This window comes from Rhinolophus sinicus, chromosome 10 (genome assembly GCF_057876585.1).
Source record: "Rhinolophus sinicus isolate RSI-liver-muscle chromosome 10, RSI-T2T, whole genome shotgun sequence".
NCBI classification, from domain to species: Eukaryota; Metazoa; Chordata; class Mammalia; order Chiroptera; family Rhinolophidae; genus Rhinolophus; species Rhinolophus sinicus.
Window position 1 is genome coordinate 18,329,069 of NC_142510.1, and position 21,776 is coordinate 18,350,844.

Below are 21,776 nucleotides of genomic sequence, written 5' to 3' on the forward strand. Positions count from 1 at the left end.
ACAGAGGGTGGGACAAGTGAAGAGGGGAAGTGGATGGCCTGGAGTTGGGGTGAATAGAAAGGCTTTCGGGCCAGAGCCCAGACCTGCAGACTCAGCCACCACTGCTCTGAGCCACACCTGATCGGCTGGAACAGCCATCTAGAAATCCCCCACTGAGGCCAGCCAGAGCAGGCCAAGGTCAGGCCTCCCTCCCCTTCCCAGAACCACAGCTGTGGCTGAGCTGGCCCCTGGGAAATCCAGCAAGCCGGGAGGGCTGACGTCATGCAGTAAGAGTGAGGTCACCCTGCCTGCTCCATTCTGAAGCCGGAAACCCCGCAGCGCCCACCCAGCAGGTTTTGGCTTCCCCACCGCCCTTTCCCAAGTTCTTTGCTGGAACCAGATGCCAGGAAAAGCACAGAGTGGCCACCAGGGGGCGACCGGTAGCAAGCGTGGGGAACGAACGGGTGGAGGCTGGGCTGGGCTGTTCCTGGAATGGGCAGGAGGTAGGAGAAGCAAGCGGAAGGAAAGGACGGTGTGTTGCTGGCCGGCTGGCCCAGGACACGAGAGAAGCTAGCCCCTCTGGCGGCCAGTCTGGGCACCCTGGGACCGACGCTGCAGGTAGGCAGAGGTGATACCACGGGTCCCTTCCCCCAGTCCTGGCCCTGCCCACCTTCCTCCGCCCTCCCTTCCCAGCTCCCCTCCTCCCACCCTGTTTTTTGTCACAGAACCTCCCCCTCTACCTCAAACCCTGCATGCCAAGCCCTCACCTTTCTTATCTCAGTAACTGCCGTTGGCCGGGTCAGAGGGCAGACAGCCTGGCTGCTGCATCCACTAGGACCAGGCCTGGTCTGTCCACTTGGCCGGAGGCCCCTCTAAGGAGTAACAGGTGGGCTGCTGGTGCTGGGGCAGGTGGTGGCAGGTAGTGGCAAGCCACCCAGGTGAGCCAGGTTGTCTCTCCCCAGCAGGACATGGCCGACACTGCACAGGCCCAGGAGCTGGTGTACCTGGTCACAGGTGGCTGTGGCTTCCTGGGGGAGCATGTGGTTCGCATGCTCCTGCAGCGGGAACCCCGGCTGCATGAGCTGCGGGTCTTTGACCTGCACCTGGGGCCCTGGCTGGAGGAGCTGCAGACAGGTGACCGTGGTAGGCAGGGAGGGGGGAGGACGTGGACTCCCTTCACTGGCGGAAAAGATGCCTGTTCATGTTCCTCAGTGCATGTGGGAGGAGTGAGTCACACTGGGAACGTGTGCCTCCCAAGGGACTAGGCTGAACCAGCAGCTGGCGGTGGCCTCAGCTCTGACCCTGCCTCTGGCTCCCCCTGTCCCCTCCCAGGGCCAGTGCAGGTGACTGCCATCCAGGGGGATGTGACCCAGGCCCACGAGGTGGCAGCGGCTGTGGCTGGAGCCCACGTGGTCATCCACACAGCTGGGTTGGTGGACGTGTTTGGGAGGGCCAGTTCCGAGACCATTCATGAGGTGAACGTGCAGGGTGAGGGACTCTCCACCTGCTTTGAAAATGCACCTAACACTTCCTGGCACACACATGGCCTGATCTGGCCTGTCTGTGTCCCTCTACCCCCTTTGACCTTGACCTCTGTGATTCTCCTGTAACACTCTGTCTGTCCTGTGTGTACTTCCGCCCCTGTCACAGCAGGCCAGCCCTCTCAGGCCTGCTGCGGTTTTCCGTGGACCTGGGGAAGGAAGCCACGTGCCCTCATCCAGATTTGGGATGGGGGAGGGGAGGATGCGAGGGAGGCTTCAGTGTGGACACACCCCCCGCACCTGCAGGCACACAGAACGTGATCGACGCTTGTGTGCAGACTGGAACCCAGTTCCTGGTCTACACGAGCAGCATGGAAGTGGTGGGGCCCAACATCAAAGGTCACCCCTTCTACAGGTGAGCTGATGTCCCCCCAGTTCTTTAAGAGCCCCACCTTGCCTCAGCTTTAAGTCTTCCGTCTCCCCCACAGAGGCAATGAGGACACCCCATATGAAGCAGTACACAAACACCCCTATCCTCGCAGCAAGGCCCTGGCTGAGCAGCTAGTCCTGGAAGCCAATGGAAGGAAGGTGAGGCTGGATGGAGACGACGCGATGCAGAGCCACGGCTAGCAGGCTTCTTTGCCTCCTGCCCTGGGCGCTTCCCTCCCACCTCCAGCTGGAGGATGCTGGGGCAGAGGGTGGGCCACTGGGTCCCAGGCTAAGCAGTGCCTACCTTTGGTCCCCAGGTCCGTGGAGGGCGGCCCCTGGTGACTTGTGCCCTGCGTCCCACCGGCATCTATGGTGAAGGTCACCAGATCATGAGGGACATCTACTACCAGGGCCAGCGCCTGGGAGGCCGGCTCTTCCGGGCCATCCCGGCCTCTGTGGAGCATGGCCGGGTCTACGTAGGTGAGGCCTGGGCGAGGCCAGGGGAGGCTGAGACCAGGGCAGGACCCGCTTGTTCTGGGGGGTGGGCTGCCGTGGAGCCTGGCTAGAAAGAGTCTATACACAGACCAGGGTCGACTGGCTGTAGGCATTGTCGGCACGGGCCACAGAGGGAACAGAATCCAAGCACGTTGGGAAGGCAGACACACAAGTCACGGGCTAAGGAGAGGACTACAGTTATGGCAGCAGCATTTCCCTGGGAGGAGCAGGGCCCCAACAGGAGGTGGCTTGTTCCCAGGCTGGCCAGGAAAGAGCTGATTTGCTTGGTGGAAAGGACACTCAGGGGCGTGTCCACCCCATCCCCACTGACAGGCAACGTGGCCTGGATGCACGTGCTGGTGGCCCGGGAGCTGCAGCAGCGAGGGGCACTCATGGGCGGCCAGGCCTACTTCTGCTACGACCGCTCGCCCTACAAGAGCTACGAGGATTTCAACATGGAGATCCTGGGGCCCTGCGGGCTGCGGCTGGTGGGCACCCGCCCGCTGCTGCCCTACTGGCTGCTGATGTTCCTGGCTGTGCTCAACGCCCTGCTGCAGTGGCTGCTGCGGCCGCTCCTGCTCTATGCGCCCCTGCTCAACCCCTACACCCTGGCGATGGCCAACACCACCTTCACTGTCAGCACCGACAAGGCTCAGCGCCATTTTGGCTACGAGCCCCTGTTCTCCTGGGAGGACAGCCGGACCCGCACCATCGGCTGGGTGCGGGCCATGGACGGTTCAGCCCCATGACGAGGGCACTGGGGCCCGGCCTGGAACGTCCATCCAGCCCTCAAACCCTGGATGGGGAGGGAAACCTGCATTCTAGAGCTGGGGGAAGGGTCCGGGGCCAGACTGGCCGTCCTAGATTTCTCCACGTGTTAAATCGACCTGTGAGCCTTGAGCCCGTGTCCTGATGCCTCCAAGTTCCAGGGCACGCGCGTCGTCACTCTCCACCCAGGCCTGACGGCGGGTGGGCGAGGGTCTGATTTTCCCGATGTTCTCAACTGCCCCAGCCCACACTGGCTTTTCAGTCAGGAAGTGGGTAGGTTTCCACAAGCCTCACGCTGGCCTTCTGACATCCATACGGAGCTTCTGGCCTGGATTTAGAGCGAAGAGGCTTTCTTGCACCTCCTACCTACCACCTTTGTCCCTCCTGGGGGCGAGGGGTGGGGGCGGCGTCATATTCCCATTATTTGAAAACCTTGACCATCCTTAGATGTTTCTCTTCTCATTATCTTCAATGAAACCTGAGGAAATCTGTGTTTTCACTTCTTCCCACCCCTGTAAACCCGTTCAGTTTCTGCAATATTGTGAGAGCTCTGCCCGAGGATGCCCCAGTAATTCTGTACCGGCCCAAGCCCTGGATTAAAATGCCTTACGAAGCCTGCGTCCAGCCGCCTGCTCAGTTACGCAGCCCACCTTCCCCCATGTGTCTCCCTTTTCCCGCGGCGCCCATCCCCTGTGGGGACAGAAGGAAGTCAGCACGCAGCATGCCCGCTGTTGGATTGGTTGCTATTTCTCCCGTCCCACGGGGCCCGACCCGGCCCAGGGTGGGGGTGGGGGGCTCTGGGGACAGGACATGCAGGGCTGGGGAGAGAGGGCAGAATTTTCCTGTGTTTTATCCATTTGCAACTTGGTCACCAATAGAGAGAAATGGGTCTCTGAGGGCTAACAGGAGAGGGTGGCCTGGCTCTGGGCCCCCAGCCAGGCCCCGAGAGTCCTGTCCCCTCCAGGGAGGGAAAGAGCTCTAGAAACCAATGGAGAAACAGAAGGGGCAGGGGCTCATGTCAGCAAACACGGCTACATCACGTGACACGCCAGCGACACGGAAACACACGCCAACGCACACGGCTGCACAGCGGGCCGGGGCAGGTGGGGGAGAAGGGAGCCGGGGGCCACCCATCTTGTCCTTTGCGGGGCAGGCTGGGGGGGCAGGGTGAATGCATAGAACACATCATGTACACACGCTCAAGGCGTGGCAACAGTGTGCGTCAACCCACAGGCACATGGGATGGACACGCGCAGTGTGCTTCGTGAGAGGCAGGGCTAGGTAGAAGGGGGGAGGGAAGCAACGAGCCCTGGCCAGGCCCGGGACCACCCGCGGGGCACACGTGGTTGTAGGTGTGGGGAGGGTGGGCCGCACACACTCCTCTGAGAACATGCAAAAGACACTAGCCCCCAGACAACACTCCAGGACACACACAGACACAGCAGCCACCAAGCAAACAACAAGCACGGGACTTGTGGAAATTGGGGCATAGCAGAACCTCGGGGACCCTCTAGTCTAACTGAGGCCCAGAGATGGGCAGCTAGGGAACCACTACCACTCGGAGGCAGTGGCCTCACTCCAGCCATGGCCTCACCCTTCTCCTTGCAGCCCCTAGGCTGTGAGAATTCCAGAAACACCTGGGCTGAAAGAGGGTCCTGGCTGGGCAGCAAGAGGAAAAGGGGCGGCTCGGCCAGTCCCAGCGAAGCCTGAGGAGCAGGAGGGCTGCAGTCAGACAGGGGCAAACTTGCCGCCCTGCAGCAGGGCATTCTGGGAGTGGGCGGGCAGCCAGAGGCCCTCCCCAGGCCAGCCCACCTCGGGTTACACGTGTGGGCCACACACAGGGGGGCTCCAACAGCCAAGTAGGGAAGAAGCTGGCTATCTGAGCTGGGGGTGGGGGTGGGGAGGGTCCTCGTCACATCTACGTTCTCTGTCTCTTACACACACACACACACACACACACACACACACACACACACACACAATTTCCCGTGAATTGAGACCCTGGGACACAATCTGCCCACAACCCGTACATATGTATGCCCAACCCCAGGGCAGAATACAGTCCTTACTTGTGTGTCCGCGTTTCTTGGCCATGGCCTGGGGGACTTCTAACATTGTCTTTTGCCCATGCACCTCCCACCTGCCACCAAACGCACACACACACACACACCTGTGCATAGGTTGTCTACATGAGGGAGGAGCTAGCTCTTTCCTCAGCATTCGAAACCTGGCCCGTGTCCCACCCCCAGTTGCACCCTGGTGGGGGAGCAGCTATTGCAGACATTTGAGAAGATGGTTCCAGGGCATGGATCCTGGGACGTAGCCCACTTTGAGTGGCTGCTGCCACACCAGCCACTCCAGAGTGTCTGAAATAAAGTTCCCAAAACCCAAGAGCCCCAAGGCATAGCCCAGAGCATCGGAGGGCAGTGGCACCAGTATCGGCCTCTCCCAGCTCTGTGGTGTGAGGAAGGCAGGAGTGCTCTCATTTTCAGTGCGTTTGGAAGTGCCCCTGCCACTGGCCTCAGCACTACTGTTCTCACAACAGCCCTTCCAGGAGGCATTCGTGTGCAAATGGGTGCAGGCCTGTGTGGGCACCCTGTGTGTGTCAACATGCAAGTGTGCTCCGGTGTGCGTGTGTGTGGCCACCTTCGTGAGCCCCTCCACCCTGGCCTGCGTGAGCACGTGCTGTACCAGCTGCTACGGTGCAGCTTGGCGTCCGGCGGAAACAGGGAGATAAGCATGTGGGCTGGTGGGCACAGGGCTGGACGTGACAAGGCAGGAAACCCTGTTTACGACATGGCTGTAGGAGGCCCTTCCAGCAACGGGGCAGAGGGAGGGCAACAAACCCACCTAAACCAACCTGGATGGGCACCAGTCCTTAAAGGGAAACGTGTGCACGCAATACCCAGGGGGGCAGAAACGCACTGCACAGAAAGCGTCTACGTGCACACAGACACGCACACACGACGACATAGTCTATATGGCACAGAAAGGCTGCGCCACCCAAACCCGGGGCCAGTGCAGTAGGGAGTCCCAACCCCACTTCAGGCACATCCTGACACACACACGTTTCTCACATCACCTGATGGGGGAAATGCACATGTATGCACAAGCCAAGCTCGGTTATTTAAACGTATATGCTGCCACTCATCTTGGCAGAACTCCAAGGCACACACATGTGTGCACACACACACACACACGCCCCAGGACACATGCCTGGGCAACTAAGCTGGGAAAGTTTGTTCTGCATACACTGGGGTGTGCCTAGAGCCGGTGGGAATGTGAGCGTGAGCGTCTCTGCACTCACAACGCACCCCCTTTGTAGCAGACATGGGGGGGTTCAGTGAGAGAAGTGCTGTCGCCTTAGATTCAAATAAACACAAAATTCCACGTACACAAATTGTGTGAACACACACACACACATACACACACACACACACACAGAAGACAGAGCAGGGCTTGGTGGGTTGCTGTGTTATACCCACCACAGTCAACACAACAACCAAGTGAATGAGGGGGTTGGGGGGAAGCTCAGACAACACACAGACTTGAGGTTGGGGCAGGAAGGGGGAGGCGGCACCTCCAGACACATCTACGCGCACGGGCACGCACGCATGCACGCTGGGCTGTCCACACATCTCGAGCACGCACCGGCGGCATGCATGTTGGTGTGCATGTGTGTGCACGCCTGCTATTTATGTGCAGGGCGGGGTGATCCACGGCGCCGAGGTCCGGGACTCCAGTCTGATGGGGGTGTAAAGGGAGGGTTGCCTGGGTCTGTCTTGGGGCTGAGCCTGGAGCAGGGGGAGTGGAGTGAAAGGGGTGGTGGGGGTATTGCTCCCAATGTGGTGGGGGAAGGGTCTGGGGAGACAGGGGTGGGGGGCCTACAAGCCCAGCGTCCCCCCAATGGATGACGCCAACACCACCCCCAGCACCACACAGCAAATGATGATCATGATTTTCTTCTGTAGGTAGAAAGGGCCACCGGGAAGAAGGAGAAGAAAAGAGAGCGACAGAGAGAGAGAGAGAGAGAGAAGCAGACGGATGGGGAGGAGAGTGTGAGGAAAAGAGGGGAGAGAAAACAGAAGGCAGAGGTCAGACCCAGAGATAAGGCCCTGTGTGTGGGGGCTGTTCCATCACTCGCCCAGCCCACCTGCCCGCGGCCCGCCCTGGCTCACCCTGCACGCCTGCCCACAGCCGCGTCCCGGCTGCGCCCACCTGCCCACGGCCCGCCCTGGCTCACCCTCCACGCCTGCCCACAGCCGCGTCCCGGCTGCGCCCACCTGCCCACGGCCCTGCCCTGGCTCACCCTCCACGCCTGCCCACAGCCGCGTCCCGGCTGCGCCCACCTGCCCACGGCCCGCCCTGGCTCACCCTGCACGCCTGCCCACAGCCGCGTCCCGGCTGCGCCCACCTGCCCACAGCCCGCCCTGGCTCACCCTCCGGGCCTTGCTCTGATATCTCACAGCCTTCTTGGTGTCGGACACAGCCCGCTCCACGTAGTCCACGGAATGCTCCACGTTGTACTCGATGCGATCGATCATCTCGCCCTGCAGAGGGGACGTGCACAGGGAGGGGTGGGGCCGGGCTGGAAGGGGGCCGCCGGGGAGTGAGGGGCGCACAGGACAGAGGCCGCACCTGGCTCTCCACAAGCATGGCCATGTCCACAAACATATCATGCAGCTCGCGGATGCTGGTTTCCAGTTTGATGATCTCGTTGTGTCGCGTCTCAATCTCGTTCAGGGCCTGCTTCGTCATCTGCGAGTCCATTTTGATCTAGGACGATGAGGGGAGGGTGCACTGAAGACCACCCTTCATTCCCATAAGAGCTTGGATTCTACAGCCAGAGTGTCTGAGTTCAAATCGGGCTGTCACTGTGGGCAAATTATTTAACCTCTCTGGGCCTCAGTTTCCCCACCTAGGAAATGTGGATAATAATAGTGCCCATCTCAGGTCTGTTAAGAAGATGAAATGACCGTAATATGTATACACTGATTACAACAGTCTCTGACGCACATGAAACGCTCAAGAGAAGTCTGTTAAATTATAGGAAGCAAAACCTGTCCTCAGCCCAGGACTCCTTGTACCACATGCAGCAGGGAGACAGGGCTTGAGGACCCCACCAGGATGGGGGCTCCCGTCTGGGCAGGCAGACAGGGTAATGCAAGCGGACACAGCATAGAGCGTGGCAAGCAGAGAAGCCCTGATGAGAAGGCAGTGTGCCCACAAGTCCCTTGGATCCCCATGCCATGAGATGGGGGGAAAACCCCATAAAGAAGTGCACCGCAGGCCTCACATTGTCAGTGGGAGGGAGATCCCAACTCACAGTCACCAATGTCTGCCCTGAGCCGGCCATTCACTGTTCAGTCCACATCAAGCCACTCCTTAGCTCTAAGACCTTCCAGGGCTCCCCACTGCCACAGGCCACATTCCTTTACTGTAAGAGCCAAGGCCCAGGTTCCCTGTTTGCCCTCATCTCTTTCATATCCTATAAGAGCCAAAGTCATCCACTGGCCGTTCGGCAAGTGGTCAACTCTTCCCTGTCTTTGTCGTCTGTCCCCTTTGTCTAGAGTGTCCTTTGCCCATCTCCCCATGTCCAAATATTCCTTGTCTCTTAAGGCACAGCTCAGTGCCCCTTCCCAGGAAGCCGTCCCTGACTCTTGAAGTTCACCCCCACTTTAGGGCCTGCCTACATCTTGCACAGCCCTCAAGCAAGGGACCGACCACCCTGCCTTGTAATGACCGGCGGGCTCCCCTGCAGTGCTGGGCTCAGTCCTGTCTCCTTAGAACCATCCTGGCCTTCCCTCCATTCTCAGACAGACACACAGCCTGGACACAGCAGTTTGGGAGGGCTCCAAGCTAACTGCTCACCATCGATTTGGTCAAAGCTCATTTAACAAAGACCAATGATCTAAGCCACAACTTGCTGAAACCTGCTATACAGTCACTGAACATACTTTAATCCTGGCCTAGAAACCTTAACCAGAGCTATTCTGCCACCAGAAACAGAAATAGATCGACAGAACTGGGCAGGCCAGGGCAAAAGTTAACAAAGAGAAAGAGGAACTACAGCTGGGGAAGCCCATCCATTCACACCTAAGATGCCACAGCAGGGCAGTGTGCAAAACCCAAACGGGGGTTTTAAAAAATCTTCAGGATGGCGGCACATTAGTCATTTGGTGAAATGACTTGCTTCAATAGGGAGCTGTGTATCTTAGTACCCAGGAATCCGACCCTGAACCAAATCCTGGCCCTGCCCCCCGCTGTGTGACCTCTGAAAGCTATTCAACCTTTTTGGCCAGATTTCCTCATCAGTGAAATGTGGCTCCCTCAGAGGTTGTGGGCAGGATTAAATGAGTTTTGTAGGTAAGTAAAGTGCTTAGAACAGTGCTTGGCACGCTACTGAGCCATTTTTAGGGGGGTGCCTTCCGGCTGGGCCTCCATGGAATTCCCCCAGTCCCTGATCCAGGCTTCCCGCTGCCTGTTATTCCAGGGTGGACTTAGGATTTTAGTCCAACCTAAGCCTGGGGAGGAGAGGCAAAGGCTGTCCAAAAACAGCCCCACCCCCACTTGGAGCTCACGTCGTCGGTGAAGATGGCCAACTTTCCGCTTTCCAGCATGTCTTCCAGTTCTTCATTGGTCGTAGTCCTTCCGGCTGTGGGGAGAAACAGCTCATGTTCCGGGCTGGGCCAGCCTGGGGCCTGGGGAGGTGGGATGGGGCAGGGACCCGGGAGACCACCCTTCCACCCAGCCTTGAGCCAGGCGGCCCCTCTGCGAAGAAGGGCAGGGAAGGGGCTCGGGGGGGGGCCTGGGGAGCTTGGAGGCGGGGCACACGCACTGATCTCCAGCTGCCGCTGGATCCGGTCCTTGCAGCGGTCCCGGTACTTGGACTGGGTCGCGTTATATTCGGTCATGACTTCCACGAACTTCCGGGAGAGTGTGGAGTGCTGGGGTGGGGGTACACATATCAGGAGGCGGGGAGCACACACAGACCGAGGGGGTGAGCCGGTAGTGCGGGGGAGGAGTGGGAAAGGGGGGACCGTGCCGTGACACCGACCCCTCACAAGTGCACCGTCCCCCACTAGCCGCCCCCTGTCCTACGACCAGTCTAGCTGTGGCCCTGGCTGGAGATGGCCCCGCCCCGGCTCCCCATTGGCCAGGCCCCGGACTCGAGCTGCGCTCTGGCCCGCCCACTGCACCCCTCCCCACTCCTCCCCTGCGCGGTCCAGGTCCAGTCCCGCCGCAGCCCCTGCCTGGCCGCCGCCTCCTACCTGGGTCTTGCGGATGCGCAGGTCGGCGGAGGACCGGTTCAGCCCCTCCTCCTGTTCAATGCTTTGCTCGATCGCTGCGGGAGAGAGGACGCAGTGACGGGCGGGAGACCAGGGGCGTGTGGGGCGGGGGTCCGGGATGTCTGAAGGGCCGACACCCCAAGGCAGGCCCTAGGCCTGTGAAGAGATGTCACACCCGTGGCGAGGACAGACAGTAAAAGATCCAGGATGGGACAGGAGTGGGGCGAGTAAAGGCACAGACGTTTGAGGGGGTCCGGAAGGTAGGTAGGAGGGAGATTGCGGGTCGGCAGGTCAGCAGACAGAAGGGGTCTAATTATTCCGTCGGAAAGATTGGGTCTTGGAAAGTCTGGTAGCTGTGACTGCGGCCCAATCTCAGTAGAGGTGTGGGTCCAGGGCACCATGAAGTTCCCCTGTGTGCAGAGGACTCCACTTCCTACATCTTCTGGAAAGGGGCAGGAACCCACCCTGGGATTTTTCTGGTCGAAGGTAGGCACTCCCAGGTGAGTCAGGTTCCAATGGCCACCCTCTCCTTGTAAAATTCAGGGGTAAGGGGGTAGATGTTCCCACAGAGAAAATAGCTGCCCCCCTGCCCTCCAAGGGGATCTCTGTCCCGGGAATTCCCACTTTGAAAGGATGTCTGGGAAAGCGCACAGATTAACTGGGATTCCTGCTTCCGGATCACGCACTCCCGTCACGTATTCAGATTTTCTAAAAAAGAGCTTGAGGTAAGATCTACTGTGCTACAAAAACGCAGCAGGATGAATCACAGGCCCTCTCCGACCGGGAAGAGCCTCCATCACTTCTCCATTCTGCTGGCAGCAGAGGGGGCGGGATGGCACCCGAAGACTCCCTGCCAGCAATATCAGGCAGTGACTGAGTGACAGCTGGGGCCCAGCTGCTGCAGGAAAAGCACAGGAACACACACCCAGGGATACAGGACCTCTCGTCCAGGATGGAACCCTATTGTCAGACTTGGGGCTGGGGCCTCGCCCTGACGGAACAGGTCCCTTACTTTACAGGGGCTCACTGACTTCTTCCAACAATCCTGGGAGTTCAGTGATATCGGCCCATGTTTCAAACTAGAAACTGAGGTTCGAAGGGGTGAAAAACTCACTCAAAGCCACTCACAAGGCCTGAGCCCATCCACGCCATAGCTGGAGGAAGACGAAGAAGAGAAACTTCTGACGTCTGGAAGGTCAGCTTCGCTAAGCCACTGCCACTTGTCCTAGTTTCTTTCTTTGTCTATTTCTGAACCCCTAAATCATGGAGCCTTCCTCGTGGTCTATGAGAAACTATTAAGGTCAGAGCTTGATGGGCCCAAAGAAATCGTTGCGCCCAGGGATTTTTCAGCCGTCCCATGGCACCCTGTTTCTAAGAAGGCACTTCAGGGGCTGTTGATAGGCGTGAAGGGGAGCCCTGGGCCCCCCGACCCTTGTTCACCCAGAACAGCCTGACTTAAATGTGCTGTATATACTGGAATTCTTTGTAAGATTTTATTTGGGGAAAAAAGGATTTTGCTGCCAAAAAAAAAAAAAGCCAGTTTTGAAACTGCTTCCGTTTTTCTTACTATACTCCTGAGGAAGCTGAGGGTAGGGTAGTTGTCCAGCATGAACTAATGATGTAAGCTGGCCTCTGTCTGCCTGGATGTGCACTGAATGTGTTCCCAGTTTAGATCATTTTCCTTCCCAGCAAAAGCTGTTTTTACAGACCCGCCCTGGAGGCTGACACATGGCCTCCTGTTGAGTCCAGGAGGGCATCCAGTCCTCTATCCCCCTCTCCCTGGACCAAGGTCAGAGTGCCCAGAGCCAGTCATCCGACATGGTTCCTTTTCTCCGAAGCCCGGCAATGAGCCGTGGATGGAGTAGGTGCTTGGCAAATGTTTTCTGATGCCGAATTACTATGAGCATACAAATTTGCATCACGGGAACGCTGCTATTCCTCTGGTGGCAGCAGACAACGGGGTCCCCAACCCACAGTGCTTTGGGGAAAAGGGGCTATCGGCAGCACCCAAGTCCTTAGATTAGAGTGAATCCACGAGTCTTTGGCAAGTTCCTCCTGAAAGCCTGCCAGCCCCTGGTGTCAGCCACACAGTCCAATCTGTCCGAGCCGAGGACACCAATTTCGAAGCATTTGCTGAACCCACCTACTGGGTGCTGAGTGCTAGGCCTGGCACCTGCTCTGGAGAAATGGGGCCTTAATGAAACTAAAGCCACTTGGAAGACTCTATTTTTCTAGGGGGACCTTCACGCTGATGGAACCGGCAGAGCTCAGATGCAATCTGGACACACAGCCTCCTCTTCTGCATTTCCCTGATTATCTGAAGCAAGGAGGGAAATCTGGGGTCTTGTGCTTTCTCACTGCCTAGGAATCTGGCTTCTAGAAGTCTGTAGACGTTCCTGATGGGAAGGCCTATCTGACTCACTGGAAGGCAGACTTTTTCTCCTTATCGGGGGATAGCAGTCCTCACCTTTCAACTTGGACCGAACCTTGTTGGCCGTCTTCTTGATGTCTGCAGTGAGGTCCTCCAGCTCCTGTTTGGTCTCTGAGAGGAGCGGGGCAGGGTGGATGAGAGGTCTGAGTGGGACTGGGCCCCTTCCTTAGCACCCACAGCCCCCGAGCAGCCGCACTCACTCTCGTCTGGGTTGGGGGCAGCCAGGATGGCACTGTGCTGTTTCTTCACTTGCTCCACGTCCTCTGACAGCTTCTCGATACAGCCCCGGATCTCCTCCACCTGAAGCAGCAAATCAGCTATGCCGGCCAAGTCCTCAGGCCGGACGAGGGCATCCAGGGGGCTTGGTCAGGGAAATGGGCCAGACCCAGAGGGCTTGATAAAGGACCAAGGGGTACTGGAGTAGAGAATGGGGAATGCGGGGTACGGCGGGCAGAGAGAAGGTAGTTGTTGGTTGGGGGCCATGTCCTGGGTCTGGGGGCCTTGGAAGCCCTGTTACCTGTTCAAAGAACTCATCCATGAAGTGGTCCCGATCCACGTGGACCACCTCCTCCTCATCGTCGCTGTCTTTCGCCTGGAGGGAGCAAAGAAAGGTAGAGACCATGAGCCACCCCCACCTAGCTCTAGGCTCAGAGCAGGGGTCTTGAGAGGGGTCGTGTGTAGGGAGCACAGCTGGGCCCCTGGCAGTCAGAACCAACACTGCGTATCTTGTGCAGCAGGGTCCGGAGGCCAGGGAGCTGATAGCCCAAAGGACACTTGGGAGGGAATCAGCAAAAGGCATCCTTTCGGGGTGGATGCGGCCCTCTGGATGCAGTCACCTGGAGGCAGGTGGCGCTCACAACACCTGCTATTAACCAACCAGTAGACGGAAGGATTTCAATATTGTAACAACCAGTTGAATGTCAGCTTTGCAATAACTGGCTCAGGGCTCCGAGAAGAGGCCTGGCATGGAGCCCCAGGCGGCTGACTCTCTCCGCCATCCCTCCAGCCCCTCCTGCCCCGGCTTCACTTGGCTCCCCTCCTCTTCCCCTCCAGCCACTGTCCCCAATGCAAGGTCAGTTCACTACCAGCTGCAGGCAATGGGTTGAGCAAGCGATCAGGTCCAGTGAGGGCTGGAGGAGAGACAAGCTTCACCCTGACCCACTTCACTCAGTCTTCCTCCTCTCACCCACCTGCACCCCCTCGGCTCTGCCCCTCCCCACTCTCCCTTGCTGTCATGCAGCCCTTCCAACTTCACACCCACCTATTCTCACTCGCTTGGATTTCCCAGTTGCCACCTGCAGCTGCTCAGCCTTCCGCCCCCAGGGCTCAGAGACACAAAGGGACGTACCCACCCACACCTCCACCAACAGGCAGACCAGTGACACAGACGGAAGGGCTGACACACAAGGCACACAGAGACAGGTCCACGGACACCCACATGGAGATGCAGCAACATGCTGACGTTGAGACGCACACAGATCCACAGCAGAGCTGCATGCTGCCATGTGTGGACACAGCCGGTCACCAGCGCCCCAGGGACCTTCTGCAGGGCCCTCTGAGCCTGTTCTCCCAGCCCCTCCGGCCTCAGGTCTGCACACTCATTCAGATCTGGGAAAGAGGATAAGGGGGCAGGGAGGGCTCCCCAGTGCTACACACTCCGACTCAAGACTCTTCTCTGCTTGGGACAGAAGGCTGAGGACAAAAGCTGAGCCCTTCAAGCTTAATTACATCTGGAGCCTTAATCAGCTCCAATGGAAACGGAAACACGGTTCACCTTGATTTCCAGAAAGAACCTGGCCAAAACTCCGACAGACTCTTAACTCTTAGAGCCTGCATAAAATCAAGACCAGATCCAAAAAGTGTCTACCTGGGGTATAGCCAATTGGGCTCTAAAGAGAAGAGCTCACGCACCACCTCAATGGATCCAAGCAGGGCACAGACCGGACCTAACAGAAGCCAGACCGGTGCACACAGATACCAGACAGCTCAGATCGAACCCAGACAGAGCCAGATGGGACCTGGATGTGATCCAGACAGCCGAGTACACTTGGAATGAGCAGAGACCCCAACAGCAGCGGAAGAGCCGCAAGCCCACAGGAGACGCAGCCGGACACTCTCAAAGCCACCCAGTTTTCTGCTCAAGCCCCGCCCCAAAACTCCAGGCTTTTCCTCACAGACACTGGGCTCCGCACATGTCAGAAAGTGTGGTCAGCGCTTACATTTAATTTCCAGACAATCCCAAATACCCACTGGGAAAGAGAGGCTCTTCCATCTCTGCCCACAGCTGCCCAAGAAGTAGACGTGGCACCAGTCGGGGCTTGGGGACCTTGATGGGACTTCTGGCTTCTCAAGCTGCCACCGGACCCAGGACCATCCCAACAGACCTGGACCCTCAGAGGCTCTGGGACGTTTGGCTCATCTCTGAGGCCCTACGGGCCTCCCATGATGCTTTGTCCTCAAAGAGCCAGCTACCCCATGAGGTCTCCCGCCCCTAACGCCAAAAGCCATTCTTCTGCCCCTTCTGTGCCTTCAAGCCTCAGCCCAGCTGCCCACAGGTAATGAGGTGCTTGGAAACTCTCCCGTTCTCTGTTTCCCTTCCTCATGCTGACTTTAGACTTCACGAAGTCTAATTTCTCTCTCTCCTGTTGTTCCCTGAGCCAGTCCCCTTAGATTCTGCCCTGAGGCATCCTGGGCTTCCTGTTTCCCTGACCTTGAGATAGGAAGAAAGGCAGAGGGCCCAAGTGTGGCTTATGTGGCATAGTAACTCCAGGAAGCTGACAGCTAACAACCTCTACAGTTTACCAACGCTTTGGTATCTATATTCCCTTTGATCCTCACCCCCACGGACCCTGCTGGGAAAGGGGGAGCAAATGTCATTGTCCCCATTTCACAGATGAGGTACCAGGAGGTTAGAGCGGGGAAGGGAAAGTGAGTTGTCCGAGGTCACCCAGGCTGAAAGGGGCTGACACCCACGGCATCTCAGACATGCCTCCCCACTCGACCCTTCCAAGGCCACCTCCTTCCAGCTATTTTCCCTCTCAGGTGGCTTCTGCTCAGGCCCATCTGGGTGAGGCTCTGTGCCCTGAAATCCTAGCAAAAGATTCTCATTTACTAGTATCACTGCATAGACCTTACCTCCTTATTATCTCATTTAATCTTCATAAAACTCTATGGGGACCATTGACCAATGTAATTATAATTACAGCAACCATTTACCTAGCATGTCAGGGAGACCATTCTCTGTACTATGCATAGAATTCTCCATTTAATTCTTACACATAACCCCGTGAGGTAGATATTATAGCCCTCTTTTATAGATGGGGAAACTGAGGCATCGCAGCTAAAGAACTTGCCCAGGGCAGCAGCCAGAAGGCCACAGCCTCTGTATTCGCTGACTGGCAGTGATGTCAGCCCCAAATGGTGAGACCAGCAGTGAAACCAGCCAGGAAGAATGCTTGGTGCTGCTAGCAAGAAAACAAGAGCTCAGCAGGGGCTGGCTTACCCCTTCGCTCCCATGTCACAGGTGAGGAGACAGGCTCAGAGACGCTGCCTCACCTGCCTGAGGCTTCACAACCAATAAGGCCAGGGTGGGACCTGAACTGTCTGCTGCTAAATCCCAGGCTCCTTCCCTCCCTCCCTCCCTCTCCTCCTACCTGGCCCCACAGAGGCCGTTCTGCTGTCCTCACTGCTGCTCACCTCCTGTGGCCAGGACAGAACACCGGTAGGAGGTACCTGGCTGTGGAAAGAACCCAGACAGGAAGCCAGGCATTCTGGCCTCCACCTGACTTGCTGTGTGACCCTAGGAATATCTCAGCCCTTTTCTGGCTGGTCGTGCGCTCACCAGGGGCCCTCCCTGTTCCGAGGTGTGGGTGTTCGGTCATGAGTACAGCCTCCATTTCTGGAAGAAGTTGGCCAGCCTAAAAGAAAGCAGGCTGTGGGTAAATGAGACTACCCAGGAAAAGATGATCCAGTGTACCCCGGTCCACTTTACAGAAAATTTCAGCCTCCGTTTCCTTGTGTGCAAAAAGAGGAAGATAAGACTTACACATCTAACACATAGGCACTGATCACCATGAGTCGGACCCTGTTACAATGCCGTGCATTTCTCATTTAATACCGACATCCACTATAGTAGATACTATTGCTATTCCCATTTGACAGATGAGGAGACTGAGGCTTAGAGGGATGAAAGCCAGATACCACACAGTTGGTGGTGCTGACAGGGTGGTGCTTGCCAATTCCTCAAGGGCTTGAGAGCCCTTCTGGAATCGCCTTGGGATAGGGGTCATCAGAGCCAAGCCTCTAGCTTCAGTCCCTCCCCACCAGAGACACCACTGGCCCTCCTGTGGGTGTCAGCGGCGGGAGACAACATTGATGCGGAGATGGAAGGAGGCACGGGAGCCAGCAAGCCAGTGACCGAAGAGACAGATGGTGACAGGAGGAAAGAGACTGGAATTGGGGGATAGGAAAGTCACAGAGTGTGTGGGCATGTGTGTGTGTGTAAACACACAGGGAGCCCATGTACACACACACGTGCTCACACGGGCTCCTCAGGGCTGCAAGTGTCATCGCTGGACATAGAGGCAGCAGCCTCTCTCCACGGCACCCCGCTGCTGTCCACCTGTCCTCCTGGCCTGGCCCTCACCCCAGCCTCTCTCCTCTGCCTCTCCTGCCTGGCCACGTACTGCCTCCCTCCCCTCCCTCTGTGCCTCCGAGTCTTTCATTCATCGAACGAGTACGTGTGATCTGTGCCCGGTTCCTTCCAGGTGCTACTGAGCAAACAGAGGTGAGCAAGGCAGGAAGAAGGGGCTGCGTCCCAGGGGCTGACATTCCAGTGAAGGGAGACAGACAGTGACAAAGAAACAAGACAATTTCAGGTTGTGCTAAGTAGCAGAAGGGAGCTCGACCTGAAGATGGGAGAGAGAGAAATGGGCAACAGGATGGTGAGGGGGGAAGCCTTTCCGGGAGGTGACACTTGAGCTAAGTTCTGAAGGAGTCAACTGTGCCACAGTCTAGAGAACACAGAATTCAAAGTGGAAGGGACAGTATCTCAGGCAGAGGGCTCAGCATTGTGGGCAGAAGGAACAAGGGCAGAGCGCCTCGAGCCGGGGTGAACTTGGTGTTGGAATAGCAGAAACAAGCCCAGTGCTGCTGACCGGTGCCACCCATCACCCGGGTCCTCTGGGTCCCTGCCCCCTCTCTCGCACACTGGGCCACTCTTTCCTTCTGTCATTTCAGACCTGCCTTTCTAAAACACCTACTGCGCCTGTCCCATACCTGAGTGCTACACATAGTGCTACACCTGTCACAGCCTCCATTCCCACCTGGCCTCAGATTCAAGCGGGCCTCACCTTCCCCCTGTCCCAGTCTCCCCATTTCTTCTGTCTCCTGCCTTCCCAGCACATGGCCGCCCCACAGGCTCTAGCCCACCTGTCGTTGCTTTCGCTTCCCCACCAGCGTTCTTCTCTACCTCACTGGCTCCCCCTCCTCTCCTCTTAAGCCTCATCCCTAGCCTCAGGCCTTGGGCCCTGGAACACCACCCCAGCTGATTATCTCCCCATCACAGCCTCCACACCAGCCCAGCACCTCTCAGGTCCAAACCAAAGGTGCTTGATGAACTGGAGACAGAAAAGCCTGGTTCAACCTTGGCTTTGCCATTAACAGCTGTGTGACCTTGGGCAAGTCAAGTTACCTCAGTGGCCCTCAACTGACTCCAAAATAATTCAGAGTCACATCCTGCCCAGGAGGCTGATGTGAAGTTCCATAGAAATAAACAAGTCAGCTGTGGAATAACAAACTGTCATAGAGAACAGCTGGGCACCAGACCTTCTTCTAGGTACTTTTTGCATAGTAACTCATTTCAACCCTGAGGACAACCCTGCAAAGTGTGAGTTACTCTCAACTCACACATAAAAAAAACCTGAGGACCAGAGAGGCTAAGCAACTTATCCAAGGTCACACAGGAAGTAGCAAAGCTAGTATTTGAACCCAGACAGTCTGAATCCCAAATCTGTGCCCTCAACTGCTACATGATAAACAGATCTGAGAACCCTTTGGGAACTCTAAAGCACTTTTAGAAAGATGATCAGGCCCCTGGGGCTGACATCCCCTCCCACCACTGCCCACCCCCAGCCCTCTCAGCCTGAAAGAGGCCCCTTTCCCAGGCCTCCCACACTTCGCCCAATCTCTCCTGCCTCCCAGCCTTCTTGCTCTCAGCACAGGCAGGGAGACCCTCAGTATTCCTGTATCTGGCAGCTTCTTGCCGCCCTACCCACCCTCTCCCAGATCTCGCTTCCCTGAGATGTGACTAACACCAGAGCTACCAGGAGTCACCCAGCCCCCTCACCTCTCCACACCACTTCCCACCTCCTCCACTTGGCTGCCCCCAGCAGACAAGGTTCCTCACCTCTGCGCAGGGTCCCCTGACCCACTCAGCCTCCTCCTTCCTCCTTTTTCCCACTCCCTCTCTCTCTCGAATTATTCCACAATTCCACCACCTCACCCCAACTCCAAGTTTCCATTTCTCTGGGTTTTCGAGCCATGGGAGAGTCTTGGCAGCAGGGGATCTGGGTTCAAATTTAGACTCCTCACTTGCTAGCTGTGTGACCTTGGGTAAGCTAGTTAACCACTCTGGGCTTCAGTTTCCTCCGCTATAAAACGAGGTAGTCTTTCAGTCTGCCTATCTTACCAGGAGGCTGGTGAAGGTCTAACGAGGTTACGGATGGTTTTCTGCTTTGGATGAAAACTGCGTCGTGAGAGAAGGGTAGTTTAGAGCACTGATGCTGCAGCAGCTACATGACTTTGGTCAAGTTACTTAACCTCTCTGGGCCTCAGTTTCCTTATCTATAAAATGTGATAATACTTGTACCAACCTTCTAGGGTTGCTGTGCTGATCAAAATGAGTGAATAAAACACTTAGAACAATGTCTGGCACATGAGTGTGGGTTGTTTTTATTATTGTCATTTTCCTGATGTCTTTTCAGTACAAGTTTCATAAGGAAATAAACCTTTAAAATTCCCTCCCTCAACCAGCAGTTCCTCCTTCTTTCCCACTTGCCCACCCATCTCTCCCCAGCGACAACAACCACTTGCCTCCAAGCTCTTTCCTCTTGTCTTTCTGTAACCTGTCTCCCCACCCTCAAATCCAGGGGGCTCTCCAAAGACAGAGCTTTTTACCCCCAGCGTTGAGACTTCTGTTTCAAAGAACAAAACACACACAGACACATGTCAACACGGCAGACAGGAAACCCAGATTCCAGTCTGAACCTCCCACTCGCTTGGTGACCTTGGACAAGTTCCTGCCCATCTCTGGACCTCAGTTTCCTTATCCGTCAAATGGGGGTAGATCGTCTGGGGCTAGTACTTTATGAACATAAGTCCACAAAATCTGAGCACACAGCAGGCTGTCAGCTCTGCCTCCTGGAATCTCAGGTCATTTCTCCAAATCCTCCAGAATTGTCTGGGCTGCAGAGACCATTCTCATCAAGCCCCCACTCCCCGGCCCCTCCAAATGGCAGCCTGCAGTGCAGACACCAGTGCCGCCCTCCTCCCCTGTCACCCAAACACAGCTAACTGCCTGGCCAGACTCCTGGAGTGTGGGCTCTTCAGGCCTGCAGACCAGGGGCCCACGTCAGCCGGCCGGGACTGTTCCGGATGCCCCAGTTACCCCCACAGCGCACCGTCCATGGCATACAACCCAATTCCAGCCCAGTGAGTGGAATCTCCTCCCCGCTCCTCTGCAACCCCATCTCCCACCTCTGGGGTCACCCCGTCTCAGGCCCTGGCCCTCTGGCTGTCTCCTGAGCCCACCCCTTCCCTTCTTATTTCTGAGAGGTGTCCCTTCCTCACAGAGAACAACACACGCGTGTGCACACACACTCACTTCATTCAGTGCCAGGTGCTGGCATCTCAGTCCCAACCTGTGTCCTTCCCATAGCACCCCATTTCTGGGTCCTGCCAGACTCTGCCTGGCCCAGTAACATCCCCATCCTTCCAACTCCGCCAACCTGCGGAGGGCTGACAGCACCCTGCAATTCTCTCCTGACACTCACTCTTTCCCATTCCCAGATTAGACTCCGGGCCCTGCTGGGAATGTGGGGTGTCCACCGCCCCCTGTGTCTTAAGGGCTTCCAACCCTTCCGGCCACTGTCCCCAAAATGCACGCTCACTGGAGAACATCAGGTGCCTCCCGACGTCGTGGCGCCCCTGCCACCAACCTCCAGTTGCCCCCACATCCCAGCACCTCCCCCACTCCACCCCCACGCGCTCCCCTAACATTGGGGTCCCTCCCATTTTCCCCACCCCCAAACTCACACTCCGCAGCTCCTGAGTCCGATCCTTCATCCTGCGACGGCTCCTCCTCCTCCTCGTCCTCCTGCCTCGGTGTTGGAGGCCGGGGTCTGGGGGCGCCGGGGGGGACACCGGAGTCGCCCGGGAAGCACCGCGGGCGGGGGCGGGGCCGGGGGCGGCGGGCCGAGGGCCAAGGGCCGGGCAGGAGCAGGGGCCTGGGCCGGGCTCGGCTCTGCCGGGGCTGCGGTGGCGATGCGGCTGCGGCACAGGCTTGGATGGAGGGATGCGGGAGCCGAAGCGCGGGGGAGGGGGGCGGAGGGAGGTAAGGAGGAAGAGCAGGAGGGGGGAACCTGGAGGGGGCGGGGAGCAGGGGGCATGCGCAGCGCGGGGGCTGGGGGCGCCTGGGGGTTGTAGTCCGGGGAGGGGGACCCAGGGAGAGGGGAACTCGAGTCCTAGAGGAGGGTGGGGAAGGGCAGAACCAGAGAAGCAGGGAGACGGAGGAGATGCAGCGGGAGGCACGGAGATGCTGGCGTGGGGTGGGGGTGGGGTGGAAGAGCAGACAGCGGGTAAGGGAATGAATTGAGGGAATAACCTGGGAGAGGTGCTGTGGCTCCC

At 57.5% G+C, this 21,776-nt stretch overlaps 2 protein-coding genes across 6 annotated transcripts; one reads left to right on the forward strand and one right to left on the reverse strand.

Moving 5' to 3' along the window:
* Window positions 1–186: 186 nt before the first annotated feature.
* Window positions 187–3,770, forward strand: HSD3B7 (hydroxy-delta-5-steroid dehydrogenase, 3 beta- and steroid delta-isomerase 7). Of its 5 annotated transcripts, none has more exons than XM_088801474.1 (8): window positions 191–597; window positions 761–865; window positions 942–1,113; window positions 1,312–1,467; window positions 1,767–1,875; window positions 1,949–2,048; window positions 2,207–2,369; window positions 2,718–3,770. In XM_088801474.1, the coding sequence occupies exons 3-8, from the start codon at window positions 948–950 to the stop codon at window positions 3,131–3,133; spliced, it is 1,110 nt and encodes a 369-aa protein (XP_088657600.1). In that variant the 5' UTR covers window positions 191–597; window positions 761–865; window positions 942–947; the 3' UTR covers window positions 3,134–3,770. The 5 variants fall into 5 exon arrangements, with proteins under 5 accessions (XP_088657602.1, XP_088657600.1, XP_088657601.1 ...); XM_088801473.1 differs by having other exon boundaries at window positions 192–597; window positions 945–1,113; XM_088801476.1 differs by lacking the exon at window positions 1,312–1,467 and having other exon boundaries at window positions 187–597; window positions 945–1,113.
* A 106-nt stretch (window positions 3,771–3,876) lies between these two features.
* STX1B (syntaxin 1B) lies at window positions 3,877–21,658 on the reverse strand. Its single transcript, XM_019717215.3, has 10 exons — window positions 21,186–21,658; window positions 13,390–13,464; window positions 13,073–13,172; window positions 12,909–12,983; window positions 10,424–10,497; window positions 9,991–10,099; window positions 9,734–9,807; window positions 7,791–7,928; window positions 7,592–7,702; window positions 3,877–7,117 (listed from the first exon to the last, which is right to left on the reverse strand). Exons 1-10 carry the CDS (start codon window positions 21,213–21,215, stop codon window positions 7,037–7,039), a joined length of 867 nt encoding a protein of 288 aa, XP_019572774.1. The 5' UTR covers window positions 21,216–21,658; the 3' UTR covers window positions 3,877–7,036.
* Between the last annotated feature and the right edge of the window lie 118 nt (window positions 21,659–21,776).